The sequence below is a fragment of the Carassius gibelio genome, chromosome A6, assembly GCF_023724105.1.
Source record: "Carassius gibelio isolate Cgi1373 ecotype wild population from Czech Republic chromosome A6, carGib1.2-hapl.c, whole genome shotgun sequence".
In the NCBI taxonomy this organism is placed as follows: domain Eukaryota; kingdom Metazoa; phylum Chordata; class Actinopteri; order Cypriniformes; family Cyprinidae; genus Carassius; species Carassius gibelio.
This window is the reverse complement of record NC_068376.1, coordinates 2,703,650-2,718,710: the sequence shown is the minus strand read 5'-3', so window position 1 is coordinate 2,718,710 and position 15,061 is coordinate 2,703,650. Positions and strand designations below refer to the sequence as shown.

Sequence of the window (15,061 nt, the reverse complement as noted above, 5' to 3'; positions counted from 1 at the left end):
AAACTCTCCAGAAGTATTTGTCAAAATTATGTTGGTGATTTATTTCAGATCAATAAAATGCGACAAGAATTATATTAAAGCTTATTTCTTAAGTAAAAATCACTCAAAAACAGCTAATACACATGCATCATCAATAGTAAACAAACAGTCTTTTTGCTATTTGAGCTCTAATGCATTCAGCCGCTTTATTGAGTGTAGTTCTGACTCCTACCTCCTACTTTACCTGTAGGACAGGACTACAGCTGTCGTTATGATTGCTCTCATTTATATGTTCAAGTGGACCATCTCTTTCATTTATTAAGCCTCTGTTGACATGTTACAGAGCTTGACCTGTGCAACTCATGGCATCTGGAAAAACACCATAGCATGCAATGCAATGGGAAACGTCAAAGGGCTTCAATTCCCTGAATGTGGGCTTTTCGGTTAACACATGACTTAGGTCTCGGGTGTAATTATGCTTTAAGAGTATCATGAATGCAAACACAACATACTAACCACTGTAATCATAGCAAGCTGTGAACAGAGCCGTTTTCATGCACATGACTGAGAGGAAAATGTAATGACGCTATTATCTTTCCGCAGAACTTTCAGTCAAATGGGCCACTGGCAAATTTCTAAATGTTGACGTGAAAAATGTTTCTCGTGCGGGTATGAAAGGTGCAATTGCGCGAGCTGTTTTCTGCTTTCTGCAAATGGAACAGCCACTGCAGTGTCAAATGAACAGGGTTTTTTTAATCCTTGACTCTTTGATTTGATAAGACCTATTTGCATTTGTTCCAGTGTAATGGTCAGGATGAAAGCGGCAGCAGTAATAGCGTTTAGCCGTCGAATCCAGCGCCCTCCCCACCTCCTGCTCCCATTGTACTGTAATTACTCATGCTTTCTCCCTCTGCAATCATTTGCATTCACCACTAATGTTTTTGCAAGCACAGCTTTGATGTGAGATCTAATTAAATGGGATACAATTATTATGTTGATTGAGATCACAGATGCTTTTAAAAAGACTCTTATAAAGGTTTGGCCTGTCGCTGGTTTGCTCTTAGTTTTAAATGTGATGTCAGGTTTGAGGTGCGCTTGGGTGATTTTCTCAAAACCCATCAAGAGCATGTCTGGTTCAGATTTCAGCTCCAAATTAAGCACCATTAAGATTGAGTGCATTGCAACATTTACAGTTTCCAAGATGCAATAATTTTCCACTGACAAGTAATTTGTCAGATCTCACAGATGATGCGTGACACGTGACCCTGTCACAGCCAATCACAACACATTAGATGTTTACTATACTGTACATGTTTTAAAAATACATTTATTTTGTTTAAGAGTTGCATATATTTATATTCATGCATTTGTTTCAGTTTAATAGTGGCATGATATTTATTTTAATGTTTTGCTTAATATTGGATATGTTTAATATTAATATTATATGTAATATATTTTTTTAATATAATATTTAATATATTTGTTAATTTATGTTAATAGTGACTGTTTATGTATGTTTAATAGTATGATTTTGGAGATATTATTACTATAATATGAAACAAATATATTATTATTTAAATTGTGAAGTATTTATATCATAGGAGTTTTATGCTAATTAAAAAACATATTACATTAATGAAAATATGATTATTATTAATATAACTTAAATTTATTAAAGTGTAAAATCTGATTATTTGGCACGAAAATAGTCACAAATCGAAATGGTCCTAAGTGAGGTTTTAATGATAAATAGCTAAATATAATTTTGTTTTGATGTTGGGTTGAAATGTGGCCTGGACATGTTTTTTCGCCAGACTTGGATGTGAGACTGGTTTCATTTGACCGTCTGTAGAGAAACTCTTTCATTAGGTTTTGAGGATTTGGAGTTGATGGGATGATGTTCCTGCTGCTGCTTGCGTTCTTCCTCTGGGGTTCTGATGCCTTTGATCCGAATGATCTCTCTCAGGTGATGTGGATGATGCAGCAGTGTGTTCATGTGTGTGTTTCTGTCCTCAGCTGTCCATGCTGTTCACCGAGGAGTGTGATAAGGTGCGGGATCTGATGCACGTTCACTCCTTCAGCTACGACTTCCACCTGCGTGTGGTGCATCAGTACCTCGTGGGCTGTCACATGACCCTGCGGCAGGGGTACCAGCTCACCGCCTTTCTGGAGGACTTCATCGCCCATCACCCCGACATACCAAAGTTCGGACGCAACCACGTCTTCCAGGGTGAGTGCATGTCAGAAACTTATTTTGAGTTTTTCTTGTCAGTTGTCTGGCCTTATTTTAAGTGAAAATAATGCTGCATGACACTGTCACTGTAATTCACAACAAAGTATTTATTTTAAAACTGGCATATATGTATATATAGTTATATTTATTTAAAAAAGGGATTTATTTATTTATTTATAGTGGGATATATTTATACATAATTTGTTTAATTTATGTATAATTGTATTTACATATGTATGTTTAATAGTGACATTTATGTATTTAGAGCGGGATATTTTAATATTATTTATTTATTCATTTATTGTGGCCTATATTTGTATTTATATATGTTTCTACTTAAGTGTGAATGTTTAATAGTGACATTTATTTATTTATTTATTTATTTATTTATTTATTCATTTATAGTGGGATATATTCTAATATTATCTATTTATTTATAGTGAGATATATTTCTATATTATTTAATTATTTACCGTGGGATATATTTGTATTCATATGTTTTTATTTATGTGTGAATGTTTAATAGTGAAATTTATTTATTTATTTATTTATTTATTTACAGTGGCATATATTTGTATTTATATTTGTTTTTATGTATGTATGAATGTTTAATAGTGACATTTATTTATTTATTTATAGTGGTATAGCCTAATAACTAATAAAATATTATGTTTAATATTGGCATATAGTTATATTCATATATAATTCTGTTTACTTACGCATGTTTAACAGTGACCATTTATTTTCTTATTTATGTACATATGTATGAATGTATGTTTATTAGAGGGATTTTGGAGATTTTATTACTATAATGCAAAACAAAAAGAGAGATTTAAATTTTAAAGTATTTATACTTCATGTGACTTTATGCAGCTGGTTAAAAATAATAGTTATTGATATTCAGTAATGAGAATCTAATTGGTAACAATAATGACAGAATAACTTAACTATAAAATGTGATTATTTCAAATCTAAGTGGACCTAATGCAAAATATAATTTTGAATGTATTTTATTTTTATTTTGGGTTAAAATGTGACCTTTTATAGCAGATCACCCACTTATAGCATATAGTTAATGGCATATTTAAAAAAAATATATATATTTTAGGTGTTTTTCTTGTTTTTGCCAGTCATGCATAATATGCTTGTCATGTGTCCTAGGGAGTTTCTCCATATCGACGGGGATGATCACAGCACATCAGCTGTATAATTACATCACTGATCACGCCGGCACTTACGGGATGAAGCCCTTGCGCATGTCTAAAGCTGCAGTTACCACTGATAACAAAAAGGGGGCGCCGAGCGCAGACCTGCATGAGTACGCACTGGTCGCTCTGTGGAACAGGTGCTTTAACTGTACACTCCTAGTTTGAGCAAATGATGTTATTTCATATATCCTAATAATATCGTTCTCTTGAAGCTCTGGCTCATTTAAAGACTTGGAGGGATTGCGACACCACGATGACTTTGACGTGTCGCTGCTGGTTTGTCATAACGCCGCCCCGTTTGAGGAGCAGTCGGAGGGAGAGAGACACCTGCTCAGGTACAAACAATCCAGGAATACAGTGCCTTTGTGAAGCACATTATGGCATCAGTTAAACACTACTTTGGTAGATAACTCCGGACAGCTGTTAATAGAGTTAAACAACAGGACAGGACAACATGAAACATTTGCAATATAATTCACTTCTGTGATGTGAAACTGAATAATCAGAGAAACACGATACAGACGGAGACTTTTGAATGCAGTGTATCCATCTCTGTCCAGTTTTGTTATATGATATTGTAAATAATAATATAGATATTATTTGTAACATTACTATTAAATTACTAAAAAAAAAAAAAAAAAAAAAAAAAAAAAAAAAAATATATATATATATATATATATATATATATATATATATATATATATAATCACTATCTCAATAAATCATATTTATGCTGTATAATATAAATATTTATAATTACTAATTATTATTGAATTATTCTTTTTAATTAGTATGAATAATAACAGTTATAAATACTAATAAATTATTCAAAATCATAAAAATTATAATAACAAATAAATAAATGATACATGCTATTAAAGATCATATTAATTTATTTATTCTGGATTATATGAATTTATAAATTGTTATTAGTGATTATACTGATATATTATTATTATAAATAAATAGCAATTTATTATTTTATTTATAAAATGTTAACAATATTAATACATAATTTAAAAGAAATAATAAAATATTATAATACAAACATGATCTTAATCAATATATATATATTATTATTATTATTATTATTAATAATAATTAGTATTATTATTATATTGTAAATAATAATAATAATTAATATTATAGATCATATGAAATTATGTATCCTAGAAAATATGTAATATATTAAGAAATAAATGTATAATTTTTTTCTCCAGCTGCACGGTTATGTCAGCAGAAAAGAAAAGTGGAGAAAGTGGTTACATTCTCATTATTGATTATAAAAGGACATCAGTGCACTGATGGGGGATACAATTATTTGGGTCTATTCTGACTTCCTGTTTTCTGTTAAATGAGGATTTTTCTGTTTGTACTGGTTTCAGGCTGCGTTTCTATGTGATCATGACCAGTCAGAGGGAGCTGTTCCCGCGTTTGACTGCAGACATGCGGCGCTTTAAGAAGCTTCCTCAGATCCACCGTGACCCCGGTGACCTCAGCGGCCGCATCCCTGCGGAGCAGATGGAGGCTTGCAGCCCGGGGACGCGGGAATCTGAGCTGGACCTGTGGGAGGACACCAGCGTCCCCGTCACCCCTCCAGCCAGCCCCGAGTCTGACCCCATAGAGAGCCTCCTGCACACAGACGCAGACGCAGACGACTCTCAGGGGCTCTTCTACCCGTGTCCTCTCTTCCCTCTGCTCAGTTCGGAGGTGCTGTCTGCACGGCGGCAGATTCAGAGCAGCGTGGAGCAGGCCATGGGCCACTGCCGCAGGGATAACCTCTGGAGGAGGCTCTTCCACGGGGAGCACCTGGCTCTGGATAAACTCAAACTCAGCAAACTGACCTTCGGTGAACTGGAGGAGCTGCTGGACGCTGTGCAGAGCAGATCAGTCTCTGAGATTGACCCACAGCTGGTATGAAAACACATCACTGCCCTTCACCTCCAACACCATCTTTCACACTCATTAATCTAACATTTATATTCCTTTCTCTTTGTTCTCTAGCAGCCACTTCCCACAAATAGGTTTAAAAAGGGGTCGTTTTTCAATGAACATTTGATAAAGCACCATGAGCTCACATAACACTGGTCCCTGTTTTTCTGATGTATACATTTAAGTTGATTAAATTCAATTGAATTAAAATGAAAATAACAATATTAAAAATATTAACTATAACATTAATATTATTCATGATCACAAATTATAATAATATTAAGTATTGCAAAAAAGAATAATACATATTTATTATGGAAAATGTTAAATGCATTAATATTAATTTAAATATTAATAACATTATATATTTAAATGCATTGTGTGATTATTAAATATAACAAAATTAAAAATATATTTAAATTAGATCCTGATCCCTGTCTGTGTGATCATTTGATTGGATTCTAATTAAATACTATATTAGAATATTAAACAATATTATGTGTTTTAAAAAACTTTGCATGTTAATTTAATACTCAGTCCTGGCAAAAATAGTTCTCAAAAATAATTGATGAAAATGCAGCGCTCTGTTTTCTTGTACACACTAGTCTTTAAGAAACCGTGGGAAGATTGCATGTTTTCTCCTTTGTTCTGCAGTTTATTGAGGACGGTGTGATCAGCGGCTGGCTCGGTGCAGTTTGATGGATGGCTGATAACAAACAAACTAATGCATCGCTCTGTAGGAAAAACACGTGGTGTATTCATCAGCACACTGCCATAAACATCAGCTAATTAGCTCAGGAAATCAGCCCTTTAATATCACACTCCGTTCCTTATTTACAGCATAAATGATCCCTCCTGGACCAACACACATTCACACAGATTCACACGCCGTATCCTCCACCAGCAGGGTGCTCGATCGTGATTTGATTACACAGCAGTCGTTACGCTCATGCCAACAAACATCACTGTGTTAGAAACAGCACTGATGTATGGAGCATTTGTTTTACAGAGAACCAAAACTGAAACTGAATGATATAGTACTGTTCAAATGTTTGGGATCAGTAAGGTTTTCTTATGTTTTTAAATGTCTCTTTTGCTTGCCGAGGCTGCATTTATTTGATTAAAAATACTGTAAAAATTTGAAATATTATTAGAGTTTAAAATAACTACTTTCTATGTGAATATATTAAAAAGTGTAATTTATTTCTGTGATGTGCAGCTGTATTTTCAGGATCATTCCTTCAGTTTTCAGTGTCACGTGATCTTCAGAAATCATTCTAATATGATGATTTGCTGCTCAAGAAACATTTCTGATTATTTTCAATGTTGAAAACAGTTGGAAACGGTGATACATTTAATTTTTCAGGATTCTTTGATGAATAGAATGTTCAAAAGTTCAGTATTTATTTGAAATAGAAATATTGTCTAACACTCCAAATGTCTTAACTGTCACTTTTGATCAATGTAATGCTTTCTTAAAACATAAAAGTGTTAATTTATTTAATCAATCGCTCCAAAACTTTTAAAAAGTAGCGTAAATAAATATGCATACAGAATAAATAATGCAGACATAAATATATGATCCAGTGGAGAAAATGTTTTAAAAATGTATTATATGCAAGTAATATATATATTATAATAATTTATTTTTATTTATTTCTTCTAAAGATTATTTATATCTATATTATGCATTTATTTACTGTGTTATTTCCGACTGATATTTCCAGTATGATAATGAGGTGGGTGGTCGGTTGCTCCTATTGGCTGATGCATCATCCAGTACTTTATTACAGTTTTGCAGAACTGAAAATCACAAGAAATCCCCAAGTTTGAGCATTTTTTAGGTTCTCAACAGGTGTCATACGTGACACGGGCTGTGAATGATGTGATGCGTGTTCACGGCTAGCAAATGTGCTCCTATTCAGATTCCCCCACGGACGCCCGTCCCTCCAAACCTGCATATCAATGCATTTGATTCCTCATCTATTCATGCGCTACGCACTTCTGTATTCTCTTCACACTAGCTGAGTCGCTTAGTCAATGTTAGCAAGCGGGCCGCTCGTGTGCCACGACTGCTAATGCTAATGTGAGCGCTGGGATGATGTATAGCGCTGTCAGGGCCGCACACGCTCACAAAGGAAGTGGAGATGTTCTCCTGCTGTGATATCAGAGCAGGAGAAACTTGCAGCAAATTACATCTTTTTAAAAATGTACTGCCACAGCCAGACTGTGAAAACTGCCTTCCTGTGCTCTCGCCGCGATGAAATCTGATCTGAAAAACAACAATGCTTTGTGTGCACAAGCCGGGCTAATTTAAAGAGGAATATTCTGCTCCAGTGTTTCAGGAGCTCAAAGGCTTTTTAAACATTGAATACTCTTTTTTTTTTTTTTTTTTTTTTTTTACTTTTATTCAAACTTAAAATGCGCATATCAGTTTTGTTATGCATAACTATGCACATAGTATCATGCATGCATATGTTTTATTTAAATTTTGCACTTTTGACAGTATTGTTCACTTATTATTCAGCACACACACCATATATGCATGAATAATGCATGTGTGTAAAATATTTTATTGAACATTTTTACTTGTATTTTTTTATTATTTCAATTAGATATCAGTGTGAAAGATTGTATTTAATTGTTATTTTCATTATTGTTTTTATATTATTTGTTTGTAAAAAAAACATTGTTAAATTACTGTCCGCTAACTATTTTAAATAGTATTATTCTTGTAGCCTTTGAGGCTGATATGATGTAATAATCATTGTAAAAGTTTAATTGCAAACCTGGTTTTTGATTTGTAAGATTGTGTAATGTTTATGAAAGAAGTCTCTTCCGCTCACTAAGGCTGCATTTACTTGATCAAAAATACAATAAAAACACTAATATTGTAGAATATTATTATAATTCATAATAACAGTTTCCTAGTTTAAGGAAAAAATAAATCTGAATAATCTTGATAAAAGTGCCAAATTAAAATTCTATCGTCATTTATGTTGTTCCAAACCCGCATGAGTTTGTGTAATTGTGTTTTTAGGACTGTTTCCTGAATATGAGTCCCGGCTGGTACCAGAGTCTCATCAAAGTCCTGCTGTCACGCTTCCCACAGAACTGCAGACACTTTAAAGACGACAGCGGCATACAGTACCTGGTGAGAGATCTCTTCTGCCCTCCAGGGCTGCCTTTTATATGAGCAAAAATACAGAAAACATCTGTAAAATTTTGAAATATTATTGCAATTTAAAATAAACATTTTCTATGTAATTATAAAGTAAAATGTAATTTATTCCTGTGATGCGCAGCTGTATTTTCAGAATCATTCCTCCAGTCTTCAGTGTCACATGATCTTCAGAAATCATGAAAATATGCTGATTTTCTGCTCAAGAAACATCTCTGATTATTATCAGTGTTAAAACAGTCGTACCATGATGCATTTTTTCAGGATTCTCTGAAAAGCTTCCTGGTCCATGTGAAATGGATTGTGAAGATCAGGGTTCAGTTTAAAAATAAAAATAAACATCTGGAGTCGAGATGTTGAATGTTTGGGCATAACCTCTCTCTCTCTTTTCCAGGCCGTCCTGAACCAGAAGTTTACAGACTGCTTTGTGCTCGTTTTCCTGGACACACAGGCAGGAAAAACTGTGAGTTACACTTTTATTTTATTTTATTTTGATAAATGTTTTAAGAATTGTGTTCTGATCATTAAACCGATATTGTAATAATTTAAACACTACATTTCAATTATAAAGCTTATATTGAATGTTATTGTATTGTTACATTATACTATACTGTATCATATATTACACTAAGCATTTTTCTCCTAGTTTTAATTATCATAGTGCTTTTTTTTATTTATTTATTTTTTTTTTATTCTTAAGGGTGATTCTCATTTTTTGTGATGCACTAAATCTTCACTGTAGTAAAATAAAGTAGTATTGTAGTATAATTATTTTTATATTAAATATTTTTTTAATAATTTAAAATCACAATGCATAAATTATTAATTGTGTAATGTAATTAATCATCATTATTATTATTTATATATTTTTGTCTTTACAGTAATGAGAAAATCTCTCTCTTTTTTTTTTTTTTTGCATTATCATGAGGTGTCTTTTATTTGAACTATGAGTTATTACATTTTATTATGAAATCTTATTGTGCCTAAATGTTCCTACAAATAGCCTGCACACTTTAAACTGCAAACACTCTTTTTGGAGAGTGGGCTGAATGTGCACTTGTTGTTGTCAGATAAGGTTCCTTCATTCATGTGCTGTACATCAAACCCGATCCCACTGTAAATCTGAGCGTTCCTCTGTCTTCTGCTGCCTCCAGAGTCTGAAGGTTGTTTTCCGGGAGCCGTTACCTGCGCAGACGCAGTCGAGCAGCAGTCCTCCACCGCAGCTGGTCTCCATGTATCACCATCTGGAGTCGGTCATCAACACCGCCTGCTACAACCTCTGGACGGGCCTGCTGTGAACCTCAAGTGTCTGACATCGGTTTGAGCTCTTAGACTGAGACTGAATGCGTCTCGCGTGTGTAATGCATGCTGTGTCGACTAGGTTGCATCCATTGCCAATTAAATAGCTAATATTTTGCACAGGGAAACAGCTGAATGTGCCGGCCTGTTGATTGGAGGGGGGTTATCTGGGAGGGTGTATTTATAGCGTTTGAGACTCCGCTGGTTTGCCAAAGCCATACTGTCTTTCTGTAGTCTAGCGTTCATTTGTGCGTAGGTTTTTTTTTTTTTTCCTCCATCTCCTCTCAGTTGCTGTTTCTGTAGCCTGTGTGCAATAGTTTTTTTTTCTCATTATGCATCTCTCTGTGCATCATTATTGTCTTCACTGCCGTTTTTTCATCATAAAAGTGCCTTTATTTTACTTTCTCATAAATTTGATGGAGGCTAGTGAATTGTTCTCTTAAAGGGACAGTTCCCGCTAAAAAGAAATTAACTATTTACTCATCCTCGTTTCATTCCAAACCTATATGAGTTTCTTTCTTCTGTTGAGCACAGAAGGAGATATTTTGAAGAATGTTGGTTACCAAACAGTTGATGGTAGCCATAGACTTCCATTGTATTGAAAATATACTATTGAAGTCAATGGCTACCTTCAACTGTTTCGTAACCAACATTCTTCAGAATATCTCCTTCTGTACTCAACAGCTAGAAGAAACTCATATGGGTTTGAAACAACATGATGACAGAATTAGATTTTTACAGGGACTGTCTCTTTAAATGAGTCACATGGCCTTCATGTACCTTCAACATAAAGAGCTGGACACGATTAGTCTGAAACGATACTGGACACCCAAACTAACTAAACGAACGGGGAAGATTTACCTCCTGTAGTGACAGACACTGAAGAATGAAATGGTTTTACTGTTTGGTTTTCTTGGAGCACACTGGACATTTTTGAAAGAAGCGTTCATTAAATGTTAGAACATTAATTAGCAGTTCAAATGTGTGAACAGGTCATTTGTACATTATGTATATAGAGGCGGATTTGTAAGAAAAACGCTTACCAATAAATCTTAAATTAAAACATCTGAAGTGGTCTTCATGTGCAATGCTTCGAAAGATGGAAAGAGTCATATTTCATATACTGACAAGTCATCTAAAAATAAAAAAACAAAAACACAACAAAATTACTAAAACTTTAAACAAAATAAAATCTAAAAGTAATTGAGAATATTAACAAAAAACATAGTTGTTCATCAAATATATATGTATATATGCATTGATGAATCATTCACAATAAAGCTGGATTAAAAAGTCAATTCTAATCATAATGAGCAGAGTTATGTCAGCATTGAGATTAATATTAATATTTTGAATGTTTTTTTTTTTATATAATTGTATTTTTACATTTTAATGTAGTAATTTTGTAGTATTTTTAAATTTTAGTTGTGTGTGTATATGTGTGTAGATTTGTATTAATTTTTATTTCAGTTTTAGTACAAGTTAAACTAAATTAAAATGAGAAATGCTGCCTTGCCAGCTAGCTGAATTAAATAGTTTATATATAAATACCCTAAGTGTGTGTGTGTGTGCATATATAATGTTTTAATTTTGATAATATATAATGTTTTTCAGTTAATTTTTATTTCAAGAATCAAGTAATTTTTTTAAGACTCTCACACTTACCTGTTGTAAGTATTATTGTATATTCTGAGTGAAGTTGCCAATCATTTATTTAGCACCAGAATCAAAGCACGCTGAATGTGATTTTATTATCCTGGAAAGGACAGCGTGTGCATTGCAGCTGCTCCGTAATGAGAGGAGTAAAAATGACTTCATGTGATGCTCATTTCTGGCTGCTGTACACACAACAGAAATGAAGGTAACACCCAGAACACAGACTGAAAGAGCAGATAACTAGATTCTGACAGACACACACGACTGTCCTGACTGAGTGCTCTCTGGGGTGCTTTTAGTGGACTCTAATGTGGTTACTAGCCCCCAAAAATGACCATTTTAATCTAATTAATTTAATTTAGTTTGTATGCACAAAACAAAAAATGCACCAAATAATATTTTAACATTTTACATGAAATATATATTAGATTATAAAATAAGCTTCCAATGCAGGACCACAAACAGTGGTCAAAATTTCAGGTCAAAATGAGTAAAAAAAAAAAAAAAAGCACCAGAAGACTAGGGAGTGTCAATGGACTTTATCAAAAACAATTAAAACCTTATAATATGAAATAAAACAAAGATTTTATAAATTTGCATATTCTAAAAAAATTGAATTAAAAATGTATGTAAATAAATAAGCGTCACTTTTTACCATTTCAAACAGAAATGCTCAAACTTGAATATGAAGGGCCAAAAATCTTTTTATTTATTTATTACATTTCAATGCATATGTAAATAAAGAAATCTGCTTAGTTTTTGTTTTCTTATTTTTTTATGATGTTTTTTTATTATATACATATATTTTCAATGTGGGAAAAAAATACTACTTTTTATGTCTCTCAATTAATTTAAAGGGGTCATATGATGCGATTTAAATTTTTCCTTTCTCTTTGGAGTGTAACAAGCTCTTGGTGCACAAAGAAGATCAGTAAAGTTGCAAATACTAAAGTCTCAAACCTAAAAAGATATTCTTTATTAAAGTTAAGTCTCGTCCACACCCCGCTAAAACGGCTCGTTTAAACACGCCCCCACATGTCTACATCACTATGTCGCATAGATGCTGTGTGTTTCACTGTGATTGTTTGGCCTTCCAAAAGAGCACAACTAGAAATCATGTTCATATATTACTGAATAATGGGTTTTATGTTTATATTTCATCGTTACAGCCAAACAGGGCATCGCATTATGGTAAGAGGCGTAATATTTCCATCTCATGCTTGAGGTATTCAGCTTATCACAACGCACTGGATAGCTGGCCAATCAGAGCACACCTCGCCTTTTCAGACCAATGAGCTTCTATTCTTTTCAGCAGCATCATATGACCCCTTTAAGATAAATGCTTCATGAACCGTAATGATAACATTCACTAAAAATAAACCTGAGCGGTAAACTCAAATAGTGTTACAGCTCGCTCACCATCTGCATCCTGACACTGCATCAAAAATAAAAGAAAATTAGAAGAATGTTGCATGAATGAGCATAAATTAATTTACTTATAAATTAATTATTAGCGATTGCTGATCAAATTGGCAGTCTTTGAGAGATTTATTAATATTTATTAGGCTTTACTTTTTCAAACTTTTACAAGATTGTATGAGTGCCATGAATATTTATTTGAATATTTACCAGGAATTAGCCTGTTGTGTCGGACAGAATCCTGTAGGTTTAATGCAGTAAGGGGGCGGAGGTCACCTTTGAGAGGACACCTGCAGCATGCTTCAGGTTCTGCACAAAGGTGTCCTCCATCTCCATGGCAACAGCGCAGTGGCCCGCCCCCACCGGCACCCTCCCGCCTTCAAGTGGATCCTGGAGAGAAACATTAGCATGAATTACTCTCAGCAGAGGTAAAACATCTTCAGATCGCTTGCAAATTCGCAGCTGATGGAGAAAACGAGGTTCCCGTGGAGGACGTGAGCATTAGATCAGCCATGTGGGGCAGACGCAAGCCTCCAGGGAGCATGTTTCAGCACATCTCTGACGATCTTACTGAGTAACAGCAGGAACCTTCCTGTTTTGTCCATGCAGTGTTTCCTGTCAGCTTTAGTGTGCAGTGAACAGGAGGCTGGTTTTATGCTTTACATAATAAGAATGAAGATTAGAACGATGAATAGGAATCAGACTCATGAAACACTGCATCCCTGTTATACTTTTTTTTTTTTTTTTGTCACAAAAAAAAGACAAAGCAATAAAAGTGATCTTTTCCATGTGATAATTTCTTGCAATTCTGAGAATAAAACTCATGATTACAAGATATAAACATAGAATTGTAACTTGCTATTTTGAAAAAAAAAAAAATACTACTACTACTACTACTAATTAATATCTCACAATTGTTTGTTTCTGTTAATTGCAACTTTTTATCTCCAAATTCTGACCTCACGATTCAGATTTTATATAAAAAAAATAAAATAAAAAAAAAATCTCAGAATTGCAATTTGTCTTTTTGAGTTTGTACAGTATGTCACTATTCTGAAAAAAAAAAAACTGAATTGTGAGATATAAAGTCAGAATTGCAAGATGTAAAATTGCAATTGTAAGAAAAAAAGTCTGAATTATAAATCACAAGTACATTTTTAGCAATAATAAAAAAGAATTGCAAGGTGTAAACAGAATTCTGAGTTTATATTTCACACTTCAAATTTTGGTTTGTTTAAAATATGTCATTGCAGATTTTCATTTCACAAATTGATTTTTTTCTTTAAAATTGCAAGTTTAAATGTCAGAAATATGAGTGTATGGAAAATGTCAGAATTCAGATTTATTTATGTTTTTCAATCTCACAAAGTCCGTTTTTTTTTTTGTTTGTTTGTTTTTTTCCCCTCACAATTCTGGGAAAAGACTCAAAATTACTCTTTTTATATCGTAGCAAAACGGGCTTCCACACTTGCGTCCAGGAACGGCTCCCAATCCCAGATCTCCTGGAGGACAGAATCACACAGCAAATAACACACAAGAAACCTGCATTTCCTCAAGTTCTCATGACATCACAGGCCACTGTCAGTGACACACTGAGCTTGTTATCAGCTTCTGAAACCTCTTCAAACCAGAAGACATAAATAAACCCAACATAGCATTTCACAGCATATCACTTCACAATACATTTGAGGTTTTCTAACTTTTCTTTATGACCATATTTATTAATTAATTCCTACTCCTATGTTTGTTTGTGTACGTTTCTTTAATGCTCGAAACAAACGACTAGAGGATATAGGTGTTTATGAAATAAAAACCCTAAAGATAGATAGCACACCCAAGACTGAAATTATGGTTGATCCACAAAACCTTTTGAATGAGGTCTGCATTTAAAGTGGTGCAGGAGAAAAACAGAAATGTCTGCCTTGAAAACACTGAAATGGTGATTTAGTCTGGCACAACGAGTCTTACATCAGAGCAGAATTGCATCACATGGGTTCATGCCTCCCCTGTGAGTAGAGAAAGGTCGGATCTATTCCATTAAGCAGATCTATTTGCATAAAAAGCACCATTCTATCTGTGACCAATGAACTCAGAGTTATTCTGTTCCTGTCTGTGACAAACACCCTCAGAGACCTTCATCTGCGAGCCGACAGG

At 33.7% G+C, this 15,061-nt stretch overlaps 1 protein-coding gene across 22 annotated transcripts in view; it reads left to right on the top strand.

Moving 5' to 3' along the window:
* LOC128015257 (KICSTOR complex protein SZT2) overlaps positions 1-10,899 on the top strand; it is an 80,965-nt gene extending 70,066 nt beyond the window's left edge. For 15 of the 22 annotated variants that reach the window (XM_052598962.1, XM_052598963.1, XM_052598947.1 and 12 more), the window contains 7 exons: positions 1,996-2,209; positions 3,374-3,557; positions 3,633-3,755; positions 4,806-5,334; positions 8,393-8,506; positions 8,928-8,996; positions 9,688-10,236. In XM_052598962.1, the coding sequence (XP_052454922.1) occupies positions 1,996-2,209; positions 3,374-3,557; positions 3,633-3,755; positions 4,806-5,334; positions 8,393-8,506; positions 8,928-8,996; positions 9,688-9,831 (1,377 nt within the window). In that variant the 3' untranslated portion in view covers positions 9,832-10,236. Of the gene's footprint in view, positions 1-1,995; positions 2,210-3,373; positions 3,558-3,632; positions 3,756-4,805; positions 5,335-8,392; positions 8,507-8,927; positions 8,997-9,687 lie in introns of all 22 variants that reach the window. The other 7 variants (XM_052598961.1, XM_052598960.1, XM_052598957.1 and 4 more) reach the window with 1 other exon arrangement.
* The last annotated feature ends 4,162 nt before the right edge of the window (positions 10,900-15,061 follow it).